Source organism: Ipomoea triloba, chromosome 4 (genome assembly GCF_003576645.1).
Source record: "Ipomoea triloba cultivar NCNSP0323 chromosome 4, ASM357664v1".
Taxonomy (NCBI): Eukaryota; Viridiplantae; Streptophyta; class Magnoliopsida; order Solanales; family Convolvulaceae; genus Ipomoea; species Ipomoea triloba.
In genome coordinates, this window is record NC_044919.1 from 16,408,019 (window position 1) to 16,423,018 (window position 15,000).

The 15,000-nt window shown below is 32.7% G+C and overlaps 1 protein-coding gene across 1 annotated transcript; it reads left to right on the forward strand.

The window, feature by feature from the left end:
• Window positions 1-5,984: 5,984 nt before the first annotated feature.
• LOC116017285 (pectinesterase-like) lies at window positions 5,985-8,880 on the forward strand. The gene is made up of 2 exons (XM_031257837.1): window positions 5,985-6,865; window positions 8,192-8,880. The coding sequence occupies exons 1-2, from the start codon at window positions 6,004-6,006 to the stop codon at window positions 8,842-8,844; spliced, it is 1,515 nt and encodes a 504-aa protein (XP_031113697.1). The 5' UTR covers window positions 5,985-6,003; the 3' UTR covers window positions 8,845-8,880.
• The last annotated feature ends 6,120 nt before the right edge of the window (window positions 8,881-15,000 follow it).

Sequence of the window (15,000 nt, forward strand, 5' to 3'; positions counted from 1 at the left end):
AAAAAAAAAAAAAAAAAAAAAAAAAAAAAAAAAAAAAAAACTTAGCATTCTAGTGAGTCTTTTTTTTCATTCTAGTGTATGTTTTTAGCCTTCAAGTGCACAGTTTGTAGCTTTAAGTGCATGTTTGCCTTCGAGTGCAGATTTTTTGCCTTCAAGTGCACACTTTATGCATTCAAGTGCATTTTTTTTTTTTTTATTTTTTGCATTCTAAGTGCACAATTCTTGGTCAGTATTTGTTATATCTTTTGCATTCTTTTCAAGAGCAAAATGCCCTTTTGGTCCACTGACTATGGGGATCTTGTTAATTGCAATCCACGACTTTCAAAACTGTTAATTTCGTACCTTAACTATGCAATTTTTATCAATTTTGGTCACTATGGCCAAATTGCCGGTCAAATCTCACCAGAAAATGCTAAACACTAAAATAATGAGGGTATTTTAGTCATTTCGCACATCTTTCTTCTTCTCCGACGTGGTACCATATTTTTTGCACTTTTCAGGCGACGGTGAAGGACTTTGAAAGCTCGGCAAACGTCACTCTTTTATGATTACTGTGTTTTCCAAATTGGGTGTTAACTTATCTTCGGATTACATGAATTCTTTTATGAGAAAACAGAAGGGATAGATGATAGAACCCGTTTTCTGTTTCTTGCACTTTTCCCGCGACGGCGAAGGATTTGGAAAGCCCGGCGAATGGCAAATGACTTGGAAAGCTCGATGAAAATACAAGGGTTGACGAAGCTGATGATGCTCCAAAAGCAGGAGCTGATGTCCTAAACGGTGATACTATAGAGGGCACTGTACCTGAATTAGATGAAGATCCAGAGGCCAAACCTGTACCAAATGTTGGAATTTTTAGCTAAAATGGCTATTTTGAGTGAATATTTTGTGGTACAAATATATATGTGGGTCCACTTCCGATTTAGGTCGGGTCAAAGTGGATTCGGGTTCTTCGTAGTTGAGATGAAGATATTAATATTTGGTACGCTCCAAATGGGTAATAGGTGAATGAGAAATTGATTATCAAAGTGAACCAATTTTAGAGAAGTCAAATTTATATTACTAATTGTGTAGCAAATGCGGAGAATGCGAGTGGATTAGCACCAAGCAAATGCTGATTAATTAGCACCTTAATGTGCTAATTAATTCAGTTTATTAGTGCTGTTAAGCACTCTTTTAGAGTGCCTAATAAAGCACTTAATAGTGCCATTAAGCGCTACTTAAAGTGCTTTTAATTTGGCACTTGAGAGGTGCCTCTTTAACTGCCATTGGCAGTGGCACCGTTAGGTGCTTAATCATCAGCACCAAGATAGTGCTAAATATAGCACCCTCGAGAGGTGCAATAATGCACCATCGAGAGGTGCTTTGTGCACCTGCGAGAGGTGCTTTGCACTATCGAGAGGTGCATAATTTTTTACCTTTAATGGCCTGTTTGGTTGAGTGTAGTTTGGAAGGAATTATTATTATTATTATTATTATTATTATTACAACTACTACAACAAATACTACAACATAAGAGTATTTTAGTCATTTTGTCACTTCTTACCTTTCAATTCCCTGTACTCCTATTCCTGCATACCAAACACTGTAATTTCAATTCCTACTTTATTTATTGAATTACAATTCCACCGAATTACAATTTTTTTCCCCCCTAATTCCCTCCTCCCAACCAAACGCCCTGTAAAGGTTCTTAATTTGCATCTCTCGTGAGGTGCAATAGGTGCATATTTAATTTTTTTTTTTTAGTTAGACCACAAGCTCTCCTGAGTATGCCCTAACTGTAAAAGACACATTATTTGATAATATATAAAATAATATACTTTCAATACTCAAATAATGTATGGTACTTTATGTATTTTTAGTATATTAAAAATATATTTTTTATGTATGGTCCAAACAGCTGTGTGGACCATGGTCCATGTAATAATGATAGACTCTATTACAATGTAGTATCTATTCATAACTACTTTCACAACCTATTGAAGCACAAAGAGTCAACAATTCGCCTCCACTGAGGCTCAAACCCACTCCCTTCCACATAGGAGTGCATACCGGCAAGGCCGGTCCTGAGCACGGGCGGGATGGGCGGCCGCCCAGGGCCCCATGCTAGAAGGGGTCCATCCATATATATGTATATGTATACATATACATTATAGTTATAATTAGTGTTATAGTTATATTAGAAAACAAAAAAATTAGTGGTATAATTATATTAGAAAACAAAAAGTTAAGAATAGATGGGACTGCAGGAAGCTGGAATCGATACTTAATTAAATAAATTTAGAAATAGAATCGACACGGGACACCTAATTATCTATTAGAATCGACACCCTAACCGGCTAACCCATTCGTCTTCTTCAATAAAAATCTTTCCCAATTCGATTCATCCTCGCATCTTCATGGAAGATCAACGATTGTTCTTTTGTTTGCCGATTTGGGCCCCATTTTCCATTGTAACTTTGTAAGTTTTTTTTATTTGTAATTTGTTCCGTCTTTATTTCCTCTGCAACACTGCACATAGGCAACACAACACACATTAGGGATTTAGGGCTATAAATCTATAATCTTCTCATGAGTAATGCAAATATGTAAAAGAAAAGAACAAAAAATCATGGTTGTGTAGCTGTTTGTGATACAACTGAAGACTGAGGAGAACTTTATAAATATATTCAAGTGCTTTTGTTCTTTTCTTATATACAAATTTTAAAATTGTTTTATATAATATTACCTATAAAACATTTATTTGGAACTGAAAAAAAAAAAAGAAAAAAAAAACAAAGTAGAGCAGCTAATAGAATCACAAAGAGGAGTTATAAATAAATTTTTCAAAAAATCAAAATCATCTAACAAAAATTTGAAACAATCTAAAGAAAATAAATGTATTATTTCATGTTATTTGATATTATTATTTTTTAGTATTATTAAATTTAAATTTTAGTTTTTCAGATAAGGGCCCATTTTTTTTTTTAAATTTTGCCCAGGGCCTCCAAAATGTTTGGACCGGCCCAGCATATCGGGTGCCACTAGACCACAAGGCAATCATTATACCCTGCACCACGGTGCACATAGCAATGTGCACCACGTACGTAAACGACGTTGTTTCGATGTTAATGGACGCGGACGCGGATGACTACAGGAAATTCATTATCTATAATACACATAATCATTATCTAGAATACACAGAATGTTTGCCTAGAATACACAGAATGTTTGCCCAGAATACATAGAATATTGACACAATTACACAGATGTTAGCGGACGCGGACGCGAATGACTCCAGTGAATTCATTATCTATAATACACATAATCATTATCTAGAATACACAGAACGTTTGGCTAGAATACACAGAATGTTTTCCCAGAATACACAGAATATTGACACAAAATACACAAAACTCATCCTCCTAACATTCGAATGCACAAACACATCACAACCTATGTTAATAACATGAATACACAGAATATTGACACAAAATACACAGAATTCATCCTCCTAAACATTCGAATGCACAAACACATCACAACATGTGTTACTAACATGAATACACAGAACGGTTGTCTCGAATACACAGAACGGTTGCCTAGAATACACAGAATTATTGCCTGGAATACGCAGAATATTAACATAAATACAAAGTCGACCGAAACGGAAAACGTGATTTCCAAAAAAATGAACGGTTAATTTACAATACTCAAAACGACGTCGTTTACGTACGTGGTGCACGGTATAATTTGCCACCACAAGGTCTTTGGTCTAATTGAGTTAGAGAATAAGGAAAGTTCAAAAGATTTTTTACTAGTCTTTGACCCACATCAAAAAAAATATTGGATTTGCACTAGTGTCTAACCAATTCAATATAATCTTGTAAAACTCTTTGAATTGTATAACTACAGACTCTTTAACGAGTTATAGCCTATCGGCTTAGATCAATCATACTATACTAACAATATTTAGTGTGTTTCTTTATTTTATGGTTTGCTGATGGATAACTAAAGGTTTTCACTGGTTCGTTGTAACATACCATAATTGAATTAACACTATATAATACTCCGTAGAATTTTTATAACAAATTAAATGACAAAAATACACTACCAGTGCGATAATCAATGTGCGAATTTTTTTTCTTTTTTAAACAAACGCGAATTAATCATTAATAATCAAATGTTGGAAACACGACAGATAAGAAAAAATCAATAATGAAAATCAGACTGAGAATTAGATGCCCTTGCTAAATCTTAAATACAATTTTTTGCTGATCTAGAGACAAATCTAAAATAATTTTCTAAGCTTAGGAAAAATTTATTTAATAAGACATCGACTGACTTCTTTGATTTTTGTTTTTTCTTTTCTTGGGTTTTCGTCTTATTAATCTAATTTTCTTTTTCTACATCTCTCCATCACGCTTTCTGTTTTTGTCTCATTTTTCCTTCTTTTCTTTCTTCCTCCTATCCTGAATATATATATATATATATATATATATTAGTATTTTTTATGCACAAATTTTTTTATGCGCTATGTGCAAAAAATAGGTGCCCAATATTAATATTTTATATTAAAATTTTAAATATATTTAGATTTTAGATATTTAAATTATTATAAATAATAATAATAGTAATGTAAAACATTTTTATAAATTTTATATTTATATTTTAGGAAATAATTAACATATAACTTCAATATATAATGTGTATATATTATTATTATTGAAGAAGATAAGAAAATATATGGTGAATGCATGTGCATGGTAGCAATAGTGAAAAAGATAACGGAAGTTATAGCGGTAGGGGTATATTTGTCCAAAATATTGTAAAATACAACTTTTATAGCATAATGTACAAAAAAACTTAACGAAAAAAACGAACATAAATGAAGGGTATAACATTCATTCACACTTATTATGTTTTTAGATTTTAGATTTATATTCTACCATATGCAAATTAACTAAAACAATTCAAAGCTTACTTCTTCTCTTCTTTTTTTTTTAAGAAAAAATTACATTTTTCATCCCTAAGTTATAGGATAATTGTTGAAATTTGTCCCTGAGTGGTTGAGTGCTGGTCATGCTCACTTTTTATCACTAAGTTATCATTGGTGTTGCACTTTTCATCCTTCTGTGCTCACTTTTCGTCCCTGAGTTATACTAAAATTACAAATTTCGTCTCTAATGTTTCATTAGTAAAGGGACGAAAAATGCAACATCAATGATAACTTAGGAACAAAAAGTGAGTATTACCAACATTTAGAGATGAATTCTACAATTACATTACAACTTAGAGACGAAAAGTGCAACTTTCCCTTTATTAAACTTAAGTGATCCCAATTTTGTTGGATTAATCCTAAACCAATAAGATCCTCGTCTAGAGTCACTACATAAGTAAATCGCGAGTCGCACAATTAGCCCACTAATAAAATCATAGTCTTCATGTGCGCATGTGCGCACAAAGGATATCTAATCCAAACCTTCCATCATAGTTGAGCATTTTTTCCCCACAAACTGCCGTCTGCGTTCATGGGCGATTTATATTATGGACTAGAGTCCACATAGTATTATGGAATCTGGATCAAAATGGCGAGATACAGAATTTTGTACTCATAAGGTACGAAATTTCATAACACAAAACAAATACACATTATATATTTACTATATTTCAAATTTAATTTAGGTACATAATTTGTATTTATAAGCACGAAATGTCACAACATAGACACATAAATTATAGCATAGTACAGAATTGTTAATTTGTTTCCATACAAAATTTATACTTGATATAAAATTTTACAACACAAAAACTTACAACATAAAACACATACGCATACACTAAGGTCCAAAATGCACCATAAATCTTGGTCTAGCTATGGTATAGGAATTGTCCTGTCATGACTTTTTAAGTTATACGACAAACCAATTAGACTAAACCAGGAACTCAAAGCTTATTATTTAACTAGCTACTTGGCAAACATTGCACTCCGATCGATCAACAATTTGACTTCCTTCTTCTTCCATGGGCACAGATACCATTCTTTCCTTCATCATTATAATAATCTGCTTTGCTTTCCCAAATGCAGCAAATACCGACCCATCATCACTATGTACCCAAACTCCATACCCTCAACTTTGCGAGTCTCTCTTTGTTGCCCATAACCCACAAAATAGCTCCACCGTCCGGAATTTAGCCCTCGGCGCAACACTAGCTCGCGCTCAAAGCGCCCATGACCACATTTCTGCTATGGGCCCCACCCCATTCCCATCCAACCAACTAGCCAATTTAGCCTGGGCAGATTGCGTCAATCTCTACGAAGACACGCTCGACAAAGTCCGCCGTTCCGCCGCCGCATCCGCCGCCACCAACGACGCCCAAACGTGGCTAAGCGCCGCCGTCACCAACCACCAAACCTGCCGCAACGGCTTCACAGATTTCCAATTACCCTTCAATTTCCACCCCTTCCAAGACATAGCCACTGACCTCTTAAAGCACGTTTCCAACTCGCTCGCCATAATCAACGCGCTCGCTCTATCTTCGCCGCCGCGCTCGCGGGCCGTGGGGTTTCCGAGCTGGGTTTCGAGGTCCGACAGGAGGCTCCTGCGGCCTAATGTTGCGAAGAGTGTCGCGGATATCGTGGTCGCGAAAGATGGGTCGGGCAATTACGACACCGTTTCCCAAGGCTTGGCCGCGGCGGTGGCGCTTAGTGATGGCAGTAGTAGATTTGTGATATATGTGAAAAGAGGCGTTTATGAGGAAAATGTGGTGGTTACGAATTCGATGAATAATTTTATGGTGGTTGGAGATGGGATCGATGCTACTATTATAACTGGGAATAGAAGCGTTGGAGATGGCTCTACAACTTTCCATTCCGCCACTTTTGGTGAGTCTTACTTTTAATGCATGTTCTTAAGTTGAAAGAAAATAGGTGATTTGCTCTATGAACTATTAGAATTTAATCATTTTAATCTTTAACTTTTAAACTTGTTCAATTTCATTCTTAACTATGTAATTGTTAATTAAAATGGTCATTGGTTAGGATTATTTTGGTTTAGACCAAAGATCATTTTAGATAAAAATTATATAGTTGGGGTTAAATTTGAGCCAAATTTTAAAATGGATGATCAAAAATTTTAATAGTGGAGAGACCAATTCGAGTATTAACTTCTGATAAAAATGTATCAATTTATCTCATTTCAAGGGAAAATTGTAATTTTTGCCCCTCCATAATATGCCAATTATCAATGTCACCCCTGAATTATTAGTGGTGTAAATGTTGCCCCTCAATTTTCAAAAACGGTACATATATTGCCCCTCCCGTAACGAAGAAGGGGCAACATTTACACCACGGGAGGGGCAATATATGTACCGTTTTTGAAAATTGAGGGGTAATATTTACACAATTAATAATTCAGGGCGACATGGATAATTGGCATATTATAGAGGGACATAAATTACAATTTTGCCTACTTTATGCTTTTTTCTTTTTCTTTTTTCTTTGGTGATTTTGTCCTTTCCTTTTAAATCAAGAGCTTAATAATTTAGTTTACTTTTATTAATTGATTCCTTCAATTAAAAAATTGTTACACTTCTTTTTTTTTTTTTTACAAAATTCAAATGAACCACCTACTGCATGCTAACCCGCTACCATATAATATAATAATATCTCTAAATATATTAGAGTATATATATTTTTAAATATATACAATTAAGTAGTGGGTTAGTGACGAATTATTTAGGTCACCAAAAAAATGCCTTTTAAATAACTAATTTAAATAGTTTTATTTGAATTTTTTTATGCTGCATATGTAACATGTTAAAAATTAGTTTATTTTAAGTTGGATAAGACATAAGAGTGACTCTCCTATCCTTATTTTTTTTTTTTAAAATGTAATATTAATTAGAAATAATATGTTTGTTACTAAGCTAAGTGCAATATTTTTTATGAAAATTTTAATATTTTTAAATTATTATTAGTTAGGAACACTTTATTCTTGATTAATATTACGTTTTTAATATAAGTATCATATTAAGTTATTTGTACATAGTTGTTACATATGTAGCTATCATTTAAGTTATTTGTTTATATGCGGTTAACTGTAAGTACAAAATGTGTTAACAATTTTTGTATCAAGATTTACAATGCAATATGAATTTTGTTCCTGTTATAACAATGGAACATTTTAGCCTAATTTCATTTGTCTCGCAGCCGTGATAGGAAATGGTTTTATGGCACGAGAGATAACATTTGAGAACACCGCCGGGCCTGAGAACCACCAAGCGGTGGCGCTTCGTTCCGGCTCGGATTTCTCAGTTTTTTACCGATGCAGCTTTAAGGGCTACCAGGACACACTCTACGTATACTCTCAGCGACAATTCTACGGGCATTGTGACATATATGGGACGGTGGACTTCATATTTGGCGACGCCATCGCCGTGGTGCAAAACTGCACCATTTACGTAAGGAAACCTATGACCAGCCAGAAAAATTTTGTGACGGCCCAAGGGAGGAGTGACCCTAACCAAAACACCGGAATTGTAATCCTCAATTCCCATGTGACTGCAACCTCGGACTTGGGACCGGTGCAGGGCTCGTTCCCAACTTATCTGGGTAGGCCATGGGAAAAATATTCGAGAACGGTGTTTTTAATGTGTACACTTGACAGTTTGATCGATCGAGATGGCTGGTTTCCGATGGTTGGGAACTATGCTCAAACGTTGTACTATGGGGAGTATATGAACACCGGCGATGGTGCTCAAATAAGTGGCCGGGTGAAATGGCCAGGGTACCATGTAATCACAAGCGCTATCGTAGCCCAAAAATTATCGGTCGGCGACTTTTTGGCCTGTATAACGGATTGAACAATCATTATTGTATAAACCATGGTTTTGACAATACTATCAACAATCATTATTGTATGGACTGTGGTCTACACAACTGTGTGGATCAAAAATAAAAAGTACATTATTTTTATACTGAAGGTACATTATTTTTGTACTGTACGTACATTATTTTAGGGTACGTTATTTTTGTACTGAAGGTACATTATTTGATATATACTATCAAATAATGTACCTACAATACAAAAATAACGTACCTTTAGTACACTTTTTATTTTTGGTCCACACAGCTGTGTGGACCATGGTTCATGCAATAATTTGTCAACTATCAATCAAATAATATACACTCAGTACACAGATAATGTATTTTTAGTATATTAAAAATATATATTATATTCAGGAAAAATATATTATTTGAGTTCTCAATACAGGGATAATTGACTTTTAGTATATCAAAAATGTACTTTTGTTATTAGTTCGAATTAAATATATAGGGCGAAAGTGGGTAATGGGCCAAACAATTGGTGGCTGAGGATATTGGGCGGAGGCTTATGAAAGGGTAAAATCGCATCTTAAAGTTCAGCTAGCTTAATTGGAAGTTATAACTTATAATATTTGACGTAGTGATAAGAGTTTGGTCCACATAGAACGGGTTAATTTCTGTTTCTCATTTCCTTTGATTTGTTAACAGTTCGTTTGGCTGTCATTTTCTACCATTTAAGAAGAGTTTGTTTCTACCACCACAGCTTTCGCATAATATAATTTTGAAACGGCCCCACAAAAAGGTTTTTCGTTTTTTATATTGACTTTTTGTCCCATCATTTTATTAATAATTTTTAAATAATAAAAATTATTAATTGATGTTTGATGCATGTATTTAAGAGAGATATATCGTTTGTATTTTTAGATCATCATGCAATTGGAAGGAGTGACACAACATATATATCATTAATATCACTCATTGAATCATTAATGCAATTCAAATGTTTAATTTAAAAATATTTTAATTAATCAATCAAGAGATTAGTTAATACTCTTGACAAATATTTTCCAATAAATTAGGAATTTTCGAGGTCATAGGTATACTCATTGTATTAGGACTCTGTATTTTAGGCACACTAAAATTCATTCTTCCTCTTTCAGTATTATTACCTTTTATCATCATCATCTCTATAAGTCTTTGTATGATCTCTTCCTATAATTTGTAAATTAAGTTTTCTAATAATTATTGTTCTCATAGTTAATGATCCATGGTTGTCGACCCTACCATCACCGTTGGTCGGTGACTTTGCGTCTTCGTCTCACACCATCTCAAATATTTCCTCCCCATCCCCAACCCTCCCAACCACCCAAATAAATATCCTACAAACAATTCATCAATTTATATCTATTAATTAAACTTACCTTTTAAAACTATTTATTTTGAAAAATCCAACTTATTTCCTTTCTTCGTGGACAAAATCTCAGTGGATATGTCGATGACACGTTACCGACTTACCGTGTCCAGCCTTTTTCATTCAGGCTTCGGATGGATGTTTCGTGGTGTAGCCAATCCTACGGCTCAAGTTTGGGTTCGTCAGGATTATTTAATTTTGTTCATTCTCAATTCGTCTCTATCCAATGAGGTTATGTATGTTGCAGTGAGACATATAACATCCTGAGCCTTGTGGCAAGCTATTGAGATTGCATTTGGGTTTTCCTCCGGGGCACGTTAGGTTGTTTGAATCTCCTTAGTTAGTTGCAATCTTTGCGCTAAGGAGATTCCATGACGAGTGAGTATCTTGGCGAAACCAAGGTTTTGATTAGACTACTTGCTGAAGTTGGTTGACCAATTAGATTGGGTAAACATACTCCCTATCTACTCATGGGCCTCCGCCTTGAGTACCATGCAATGGTCTCCTCATCGACCGCCAGGGAACTCGATCATGACAATTGATCAACTCAACGACTATCTCACTACACATCATTTTATCCATGCAGATGATGCCTCTTTGATTGCTCCTCCAGTCCCACCATCAGCACTAAGGGCCAATCACTCCAGGCCCTTTCAATAGGGATGCACTACTAATCAATTCCTCATGGTGGTAGTTGTAGATATAGAGGAGGTCAGGGTCGTGAGCGTGGCCGTGACTAAATTCTAAAGTGTCAAATCTGCACCAATGTTCGTCATGACCGGAGAACGCAGTGTGGAGATTCGAACCCCAATGAAAACATGTATGAGAAAAAAGACTAAAGGATGATGGAAGGTCTAGATTGGATCTCTTGTGCACACATGAAGACTATGATCTAACTAATGGGCTCACAATTTACCTCGGCAGTGGCTCTATAGGCGGAGCCTGTGAGCTTAGAATTAGTTCGGTGAAGCTGTGTTCACCTAAGTTTATAATAATAATGACAATAATAATAATAATAATAATAATAATAAAAGTTTAAAGTTATATAGTGCCTTTTTTAATTATCAAACCATGTCACAAACTTATAAAATACTTTTTGTTCCATTTTATTGGCATATTTACTAATCATTAGTAAAAAAAGAAAAAAAAAACACTTCTTTTTCACTTATTTTCTTTAAAATTTCCATATGATTTTAGATTTTAATTTTAATACCACTTTTATTTATTATTTTAAATATATAATTTTTGTACATTAATATTAAACTTAATATTATGAAAATAAATTATAAATAACTTTATATCAAGCTTTAGTAACCAAACTTAACAAATAAAATGATACAAATGAAATAATTTAACAAAAAGACACAATCAATTTCCACATAAATAGATAAATATTATCTATTATTTATATTTAAATTGTCATATTCGTTGAACAAACAAATTATTCTATATATAATTATTTTAGCATAATGCTCAAATAAGTCATTGAACTACACACGAATATATAATTGGGTCATCGAACTGGAAAAAAAAATACAATTGGTTACTTGAATAATCTAAAATTATGCAATTAAGCTGATTGAAATTGACGTGTTTGACTGATTATTGCTAACGTGGTGGTTAATTTATTAAAAATAAATTTTAATATTAGATTAAAATTTAAATAAAAAAAATCTCCATGTCGAAGATAAAGGAAAATCCTTCGTCTTTAGCTGGAGATGAAGGCACATCATTCGCTCCATGTTGGAGACTAAGGAACATCCTTCATTTTCGACTACAGACAAAGGCAGATCATTCGTCTTCGTCTGGAGACAAAGGCATGTCCTTTGTCTCCATGCCTTTGTCTCCAACATGGAGACGAACGAGGGAAGGGGGGAGATAGGTTGGGTTTGTTTTCTTTTTCAAAAAAATTACAAATATTTTTAAAATGAAAAAAAATATTTTAAAAATTAACCGACTAGCAATAACGAGTCAAACATGTCAATTTTAGTTTAATTGCATAAATTTTGATCATTTATGGGCCCACTTATAATTTTTTGAGTTTAGTGCCCAAATTGCACAATTGCGTATAATATAATGGCCTATTTGAGCATTATTCTCATTTCTTAATTCGAGTTTGTAAACTTTAGTAGTATTTTTTTTTAAATATAATTTCACTTGTCTCATTTTATGTTTGAATGAATTAACAAGATTTTATTAAAGTTATTTTAAATTATATTTTTCTTAATATTTAATTTAATATATGTCAAACATGCAAGTTTGTTCAGTTTCAAGCTAGTCATATCTGGTTGTCAAGCTAATTGGTTATTTTTTTTTTAGTCTTGATCAACCCTAAAAGGCTCGAACTAGGGCTTATTAAACAAGCTCAACTAATACTTTTGACATTTTCAAAATAAAATTCTAAACTTTCAATTTTAATATACTAACATATTTATATTACTCTAATACATACGGAGTATAAACTTATATATCATTTAATAAATATAAACATATGTTTCCAAATTTCAACTACAAATAAATAATAATTTACACTAATAGAGTAGGGATGGAAATAGGCTAAGTCGGACCGAGCTTTGAAGAATTGGACTTAGACTTGCTATGAGAACTTAAGGCATGGGCCTAGGCCTGAGCCTATACGTAAGCTTTTTTTTAATGCTCAAACCTGAGCCTAGAATTGGCTCAGCTTGGCCTAAAGCCCTTTCACATGCCTATTTAATATGCATGTCATTAAAGAAAGACTATGTTGTAGCTTTTAAATAGGTTTGTGTCGATTTAAGATCTACACATTATACGTTTTATAAGGACTACATATTTGTTAAAAAATATTAAACATAATATAACAATAATAGACAAACAGTTAAAGTCGTAAGCCACAACAAGTGTGCAAGTAGTGACACCAATAGGCACCCTAAACTTCAGCCGAATTTTTTTGAAAAATTAAATAAGATAAGAACTCAACATCAAACATCGGTCAATCAAATGTCTCACTGCATGGCCTCCACTACTACTACTATCAGTATGCAAGGATGAGTTTGCTACTTCGCTAAGAGGGAGATAGAGAGAGACGAGAAAGTGTGAAAATTAAAATTTAAGAATTTATGTTTTAGAAATTGCTACATATATAATTAGTTTATTTTGTAAATATAAAAATATATTAAATGAATAAGGTTTACATAACATATTTAATTACTTCAAATTTAAAAAGACTAAGAATTCTTAATATCTAGTATACTAATACTAATTAATAAGAGCAAAAAAACAAAAGTTAGGCCTATAATGCGTAGAAAAAATGCGGTCAATTAAATCAAATGTATGGTTTAAATTGTTTAGATTTATAATTTTCTTTGAAATTTCCTAATTTATCTTTAATTATATGATTATCTGTTAAATTTTTTGTTAAATATTCTCTTTTCCGTTAATATTCCGTTAACTTTTAACTTACCCATTAATTTAAAAAAAAAAATAGGTCTTAGTTTCGGAACTCATCCCAATCAAAATTGGCATAATTGTTGAATACTACGAATATGTTATATTATTCAAAATTAAGTACGTTACTCTATTACTCTTATTAATTTAAATAAATTAGTAGTTACAAAAAAATACTTACGCATTTCTTTAATTTATAATTCGATGTCTATAATGCCTTAATTAAAAAAAAATCATTATAAAAAAATTTAAAAAGAGATATAATTCTTTAGTTATATTGTCTATATTTTCTACAATGCAAAGATTGCTTACCTTCAAATTTATTAATTAATTATATTCACTACATTGTTCATTATTTTCTTGTTTACACTATCTTGTAATAAAATATCAAAGTTATACTACAAAATAATGTTATATATTTATTTACCAAGTATTATGTTAATAACATGGAAATTAAAAAAAAAAAAAAACAGTTTGAACCCAATCATATTAACTACTAGGGGTGGGCATTTCGGTCTTCGGTTCGTTTTTTTTTCGGTTTCGGTTTTGATTTTTCGGTTTTAAAAAATTTAAACCATTCGGTTTAGCATTAGAGTTCGGTTCGATTTCGGTTTGGATTTAATTCGGTTCGGTTTTTGCTTCGGTTTAAGTCCCAAATTTTAGCGTTTCCTAGATTTTTGAACATACTATCACATTATTTATATCCAAAATCTAAACATTATATAACAAAAATAGCAATTCAAAGTCCAAACATACTACTAAGTACTAATTGTGAGGTAAAGAACAATTGTAACAAACAACAAAAACGCAAAGTAGAGAACAAGCTATAAAGAAATGAAATAAAAAATTTAAGAGATACCAGTGAGAATAGGAATTAAACGACGAAGCAGGCGTCAAGGGACTTATATTTACTTATTTATTATTATTTTTTATTGTTGTTGTTGTTGTTGTTATTAGTATTAGCATCATCATCATCATCATTATTATTATTATTATTATTATTATTATTAAAACCAAACAAAGTTAGGTTCGGTTCCGTTTTTACTAAACCGTTCGGTTCGGTTCGGTTTTTAACCGAACCATTCAGTTTACAAGAATCTCGAACCGTTCGGTTTTGTATTACTAGTTCGGTTCAGCTCAGATCGGATAAACCGAACCGAAATGCGCACCCCTATTAACTACTTATGGAGATTTGTTGACAAAGAAGACATTCAAATAACCAATAAATTGATTTAAAACTCATTATTAAAAAGGTCAATGTAAGGCAATAAAATATTGTGACACACTTGATGCATTTGAAATATTCTAAGACTACAACATTGCTGGAATCAATCTTTCAAATTCAAAAAATGAAGAA

What these genes read in the sequence shown, in the direction of transcription:
- LOC116017285 (XM_031257837.1), top strand. Translation starts at nt 6,004, where the DNA reads ATGGGCACAGATACCATTCTTTCCTTCATCATTATAATAATCTGCTTT. An exon ending in TTTCCATTCCGCCACTTTTG is followed by an intron (nt 6,866 to 8,191) that starts GTGAGTCTTACT and finishes TTTGTCTCGCAG; the next exon opens with CCGTGATAGGAAATGGTTTT.